Genomic DNA, 6,860 nt, shown 5'->3' with positions numbered 1-6,860 from the left:
GATACAATATATTTGGATTCATTTTGAAAGTTATCTTATTACCAAAAAACTGCCACTTCATGACAAGTTTAGCCCTTGATACCAACGTGTGACAACAAAAAAGCAATTTCAGTATCACACATATGATCAGAAAAACCAGAAACTAAAAGATATTTAATGAAAACAAAAACGTGTGGATGCAAACAGCAACCTGAAAGGGCTGACAATGATTTTTGCTAGGAGCACTTACCAAGTGTATCTTTGCTACCAAGAGAGTGAGAATAAAATTTACTTTGTTCACTTTTCAAGCTGATCTGATAAGCAACAAATTCAAGTTACATAAAATGTTTGTCTTAAAATTTAAAAATACAATCAATTTTGATTAAGGGGGAAAAACTGGGCTCAATTCTTGTACAGAAATAGCCAAGTCACTTCCCTTGTCATTTGCAAATCATCGCAAAGTACACTACCATAGCTACTTACCTCTGTGCAGTCATTCAAAAGGGGCACTGTGGTGTCACTAGGGTTAATATTGATTGTCTTTAGTTCAATTAGATTATTTAGGGAATTTCCACCTAGGAAAAAAAAAGGATAAAGGAATCAAACAAAGGAGTTTCTATTACATGATAGAAGATACTTCTTTTTGAGTAAACTAATTCAATTACCTGACACTACAACCAGGGAAGGCATGTAGCTGCTGTCAGCAGGATCTACTATCATTTTTAATCTATGAACGAGAACATCTGGGAAAATCTCCAAACGAATCCAATGCTTAAAAAAAAAAAAAAAACACATTTTCAGTTAGCAAAATTCAGCTATATTTTAGCTACCACAATAGTATCACTGAAGCTTGAATTTACATGAGTTTTTTAAATATAAAATGTGGCATGAAAGAGAGAGAATTTTCCCTAAGCCTGGCAGAAACAAGAATATTCTACCCCACTATATTTGCTCATTAGAGGACAGTCTCACTATAAGCCCCAGAAACAATGTATTTATAGACTCCTAACCTAGGGTGGTCCCTTTATACCCATCAAGGAGTAGGTGGTGGAAAACACTAGAATTGAGATGGAGAAAAGCCCCCTGTCTCCGAGTCTGAACTGTGTGCCCACATGAGGAACACTCATGCATCAGTGTGATCACAACAGCACTCCAAAGCTCAACATGTATTTGTTGGGCTACATTAGGAAATCTTCTAACCAGAAGCAAAATCTGAATTCATACATTTTATGCAGGAGAGAAAAAAAAAAAAACATAAAAACCACTATATCCTCTATTAATTGGTCAGTTAGATAAAATCTATTACTCATATTGTTTAAAATCTCTGACAATAAAAACCAGGGCAGGAGAGGTGGCTCACACCTGTAATCCTAGCACTCTGGGAGGCTGAGGCAGGAGGATTGCCTGAGCCCGGGAGTTTGAGGTGGTTGTGAGCTAGACTGACGCCACGGCACTCTAGCCTAGGAAACAGAGTGAGACTCGATCTCAAAAAAAAAAGTTTTTTTAAAAAGTAAAAAGTTTATAAAGTAAAAAATGTACAGTAATCTAAACTTATTATTGAAAAAAGAAAAATTTTTTTGTAAATTTAGTGTATCTTAAGCACACAGTAATATTCTAGGCCTTTACTCACCACTCACTCAATGACTCACCCAGAGCAACTTCCAGTCCTGCAAACTCCATTCATGATAAACGCCTTATAGAGGTGTACCATTTTTTACCTTTTATACTGTATTTTCACTGTACCTTTTCTTTGTTTAGATATGCTTAGATACATAAATAGTTACCATTGTGTTATAGTTGCCTACAGTATTCAGTATAGTAACATGCTCTACAGGTTTGTAGCTTAGGAGCAACAGGCTATATCATATAGCTTAGGTGTAGTAGGCTGTACCATCTAGGCTTATGTGAGCACACTCTATGATGTTCCTATAACATATTGCCTAATGACACATTTCTCAGAACTTATCCCTGTCGTTAAGCAACACACGACTGTACTGTTAATCTGTATGGTTATATTAACCAAAGGAGTTCTTACCTCTTAGAGATACATACTAAAGTATTTTAAGGATGAAATGATATACTGAGATTTATTTTATAATAAACCAGGATTGGGGGTGGAGAAAATAAAAAGAAAAACACCTAGGCAACTGTTGGTAACTTTTGAAGCTGGTACCAGGGACATAAGGGCTCATGATCCTTTTCATTTTACTTGGGTATGTTTGAACATTTCCATAAAAGAAGGTCAAAAATAAAACACAGTCGGATCTCCATAACATGGGTTCCATATCTGTGGATTCGACCAACTGTGGATGGAAAATATTTTTTTTAAAAAATTGCATCTCAGCTGGGCGAGGTGGCTCAAGCCTGTAATCCCAGCACTTTGGGAGGACAAGGGAGGAGGATTGCTTGAGGCCAGGAGTTAAAGACCAGCCTGGGCAACAGAGCAAGACTTTGTTTCAACAACAAAAAATCTGCATCTGCACTAAATATGTACAGACTTTTTTCCTTGCCATTATTCCCTAAACAATACAGCATAACAACTATTTGCATAGCATTTATTGTATTCAGTATTATAAGTAATGTAGAGATATTATTATTATAAAGTATTTGAGAGAATGTGCTTAGGTTATATGCAAATACTACACCATTTTGTATCAGGGACTTGAGCATCTGTGGACTCTGGTATCCAAAGGAGGTCCTGGAACAATCCCCCATGGATACCGAGGGATGACTATACACATAGCGTAAAGATAAAAGCAAACATCTGGTAAACTATATTTTGTTTCAAGACATGCCATGCTCATTCTCTGTGATTCTGACTCTGACATCTCTTAAGAATTATGTGCTTAAATTTCACGTTGTAGATAGGTATAATTTAATTTCAAATTCTTAGGGCCCTTTGTCTAAGAAACCTTTATGATTCCATGTGTCAGAAATTATCAGGCTATCACTACTGCAGTGGAAGAAAGCATTTTCATCACAATAGTGGAGCACTGACTGCTCTTTACATGAAAACTGCATGTTCAACAGTGAGCAAGGTCATGGGCTCCTAGCAAGGGCCCACACCTCAGGGACCCTGGACAGCCCTGCACTGTCCCAGTTTACTGCCCACTGCCCACTTCCAAATGGAGCTCAGACACCTCAAAACACAAATGTAATTTAAGGCCATTCAAATAAAGATCAGAATTAACTGCACCTAGAAAGGAGAGAGTTCAAATATGAATTCTACCTTTATTTGTTACTTTCTCAGCAATGCAAGCAACAAGGGAACTTAGAGGGGCGATGTCTCACAAAATACTAAAAGAAAGCAGAAGTGTTCATCTGAAGAGAGAAACTGTCTCTGGGCACTACATTTTGGAGGAATTTATTCTATAGCTCCTCATACAAGAGATACTCTGTAATATAAGGGACACTGAACTCTAGTTGTTATATCTACTCTTTAAAGACTCTGGTCTTCTTCTCTTAAGCAACTCAAAATACAAATTAACCTTTCATCCAATTCCTGACAGGATTAAGTGCACTGTGAGCTGTGACAAACACAGCCTTCTGTACAGAATTTCAAGACATATTAACACAGAGAATGAGAACATGAGGGTCTCCACCCACAAGCCTCTCAACAGTAAGTGTGTGTGTGCATGTGTGTGTGTGTATACACGCACGTTTGTGTTATGCTCGCTTCTCTGTGCTCACAAAGCATTTGCTCTCTACAGAAGCTGTTTCACACGAAGTACCTCAGGCACCAAATCCTAGAGGACAAAAATCACATCTTTTTCATTTCCGTATCATTATGGCATTTTTTACACATTACTTTGTTCATGGTAAGCAAACATATTTCTTGTATTGAAGGCAAGTTAAGTATATTTATAGTCTACAATTTTCATCTATGCATTTGTCAAATCTTTTCAAAAGTTTATTTTCTAGTTTATAAGACAGCAATAACACAACTCTATCTAACGTGCGCTATTTTCCAAGGACAGAGGCTCTCCTCAGAAACTAACTTTGATAATGTCTATTGGTTCGTCTTAAGAATTACTTCAACAAGTTAATTTAAAAACAACATATAGAAGGTAAAATGATTATAAAAACTTCAAAAGAGTTGTGTCTGTGTGGAGCCTGTCATGGGCAGAGGAACCAGCGAGCCAACCCCCTGTCCTGCAGCAGCAGGCCATACCTTGGAGCCTTTCAGCCCGCCCAGCTGGTCCTTGTCATTTAGTCCCCACACAAACACTTTGGTTCTTATCGTAGCTGCCGATTCCAGCCCTGCAGCCTTCTTTCTGATAAGGCTAGCCAAAGGGAAAACAAAGAGGAAAATAGAGGTTATTCAGCATAAAACATTTAAAAAAGAAAAGAAAAGCAAGCTCAAGCACTGGAAGCTTGCTGGGCACTTTCAGAAACACTCAACTAAAATTTACCAATTATTCTTGTGGACATAAAACTACTTTCATTATGAGATATACTCTAATTATTTACTTCTGAAAGTGAGAATTCTGAAGTAAGGCAGAAGATAACTAAGCACCAATAACAAACAGCTCTTACCTTCCACTGTTGCCTTTATCATCTTCTTCCTCCTCATTATCGGAAGCTAGGAAAGGGACTGCGGCCAAATCCTCCTCCTCTGCACGGATCCGTCCCAGCAGGATGAGACCATGGATTTTACAATCGATCCCTGAGCTCCTGCACTGCTTTATGGCAATTTCAATATACCTGTGATACTAGATGCAAAAACAATGAGCTATAGGCTTTTTAGAATCAAACACATTAAATACTTTAACTGGAGAGTAGGACATTTTAGACATGGAAATGTGTGGAAAGTTAGAGCTTCTTGACTTAAGTTCTGGAAATACCAACTGAGTTAGTCAAAGTTAATGCAGCTACATCTGAGTAAGGTTTGCTTTCAAATGTGTCTACCCTGAGACTGAGGTTAAATGTCAGGTACTCACAAAGCTTCATAATTTTTAAAATATATAAAGTATTTGAATACACATAAATTAATGAAGAGTAGTACAAAGAACTCCATGACCCCATCACCCAGACCAATCTTGTTCATACATGGATTATCACAAGAAAATTCCAGGCATTATGTTGTTTCAAAACTTTAGCATGTATCACTGAATTCAGGAGTTTTTGAAAACATATCCACATTATTATCATAGCTCAAACAATAATTCCTAAATCATCTAATATGATACAGTGATCATATTCTGATCTACTCTTCTAATAATCTCACAAATGTAATTTTATTGTTGGCTTGTTGAAATCAGGATACAAACAAGATCCAATTGTTACTCCTTTTCCATTCATTTGTTGTAACTCAGTCTATTTGTCCTGCGAATGCCTCCCACCCTGTTACGTAGCAGACTGTATTTGTCATGGCATTAACAATATTCTTCTATTCCTGTATTTCATGTGAACAAAAACTGATGCAGCAGGAAGCACGCAACACTAACGATTACTTTTTATTGTCTAAACTGGACCTGATCAAACCTCAAGATCTACCTATTTCATAAGAAATACAAATTGAACAACATCATGAGGATGTAAAAACACCAAGTTGAGAATATGAAGAATGCTACAGGAAAACATTACCCAGTTTTTTTCTTAGCAAAGAAAAACCAAGAGAATTAAGATAAATGAAGTGCAAAGCGCACACACAATCTGAATCATGAGTCATGTAAACTGCAGAAGAATATTTATGGGATAATTGGGAAAATTTGAACACTGGATGTTATATGATATTAAAGAATGATTATTAGATGTGATAATGGTATTGGGTTATATAATTTTTAAAGTCCTGTTAGAAATGACTAATGATGTAAGTACTATTGAGATAAGATCATGTCTAGGACTTGCTAAGGACGGAAATGAGGTGGGAGAGAGGGAGTGAAAATGCAAAAAGTTGAGAAATGTTGAAGCTGGGTGACAGGTTCATGGGGTTTCAGTATACTTTCAATTTTTGGTTATATGTTAGAGAATTCCCATAACAAACCACTGTATATAGGAAAGGCCATGCTAAAGATCCCTGTAGCTCCACAAGAATGGTATACTCCAGTTCGTCAGTTGGTTGGGGGGATGATGGTTAGGTCATGAGTATTCCATTTACTCACAATGCTTCATATTTCTCACAGACAACATATACTATTTTGTACTTATTGAATATTACAGAATAAATTGTTTTGAATTGAACATTTCTCATATTAAAGGTATCTTTTATAACTGATAATCTTAGCTGTTGATTTAATTAATTGTGTACTTATTGATTTGATTAAAATACAAGAATACTCTGGGCTATAACTAACACATGCTACAAGCTGTATTCAGTTACTCAGCAATAGGTTAACAGTAAAATATACTAAAATTCATTATTGTTTTTTCTCAGAAAAACTCAATATCACCTTTCTTTTTTATAATTTGCCAATTTATTCATTTATTATCACCATTGGTATTATTAATTAATCAGTATATCACAAAACAATTCAATGGCATGCCAGAATAAATGGTGACTATAGTGAATAATAATGTATTATACATTTCAAAATGGTAAAAAGAAAGAATTTTAAATGTTCTCACCAAAAAGAAATGATAAATATTGAGGTGACAAATATGTTTTTAGCCTGATTTGATCATTCCACGAAGTATACATGTAAAAGAAATCACATTTTACCCCCAAAATATATAGAATTATGATTTGTCAATTAAAAATAAAACTTTAAAAAAAGAATGGTAAACTGCATTTAGTAATTTAAAAACACCTCATCTGTACTAAACTTTAGATGAATAAAAAAATCAAATACTTGATATTTTTATTTATCATCACTATACCAATTAAACTAGTCCTCACAAAAGGATAGGTAGTACAGAAAACTACCTTAATTGGTCTTATT

The 6,860-nt window shown here is 35.6% G+C and overlaps 1 protein-coding gene across 1 annotated transcript in view; it reads right to left on the bottom strand.

Annotated features, from left to right (window-relative positions):
• Positions 1-6,860, bottom strand: part of LOC105813330 (E3 ubiquitin-protein ligase HERC2) — a 193,360-nt gene that overhangs the window by 59,980 nt on the left and 126,520 nt on the right. The window contains exons 56-57 of the mRNA XM_012647969.1: positions 4,516-4,691; positions 4,151-4,262 (exon numbers count right to left, since the gene is read on the bottom strand). Of these exons, the coding sequence (XP_012503423.1) occupies positions 4,151-4,262; positions 4,516-4,691 (288 nt within the window). The remainder of the gene's footprint in view (positions 1-4,150; positions 4,263-4,515; positions 4,692-6,860) is intronic.

This window comes from Propithecus coquereli, unplaced genomic scaffold (assembly GCF_000956105.1).
Source record: "Propithecus coquereli isolate 6110/MARCELLA unplaced genomic scaffold, Pcoq_1.0 Scaffold28, whole genome shotgun sequence".
NCBI classification, from domain to species: Eukaryota; Metazoa; Chordata; class Mammalia; order Primates; family Indriidae; genus Propithecus; species Propithecus coquereli.
The sequence above is the reverse complement of the archived record's forward strand: the minus strand, read 5'-3'. Positions and strand labels throughout refer to the sequence as shown.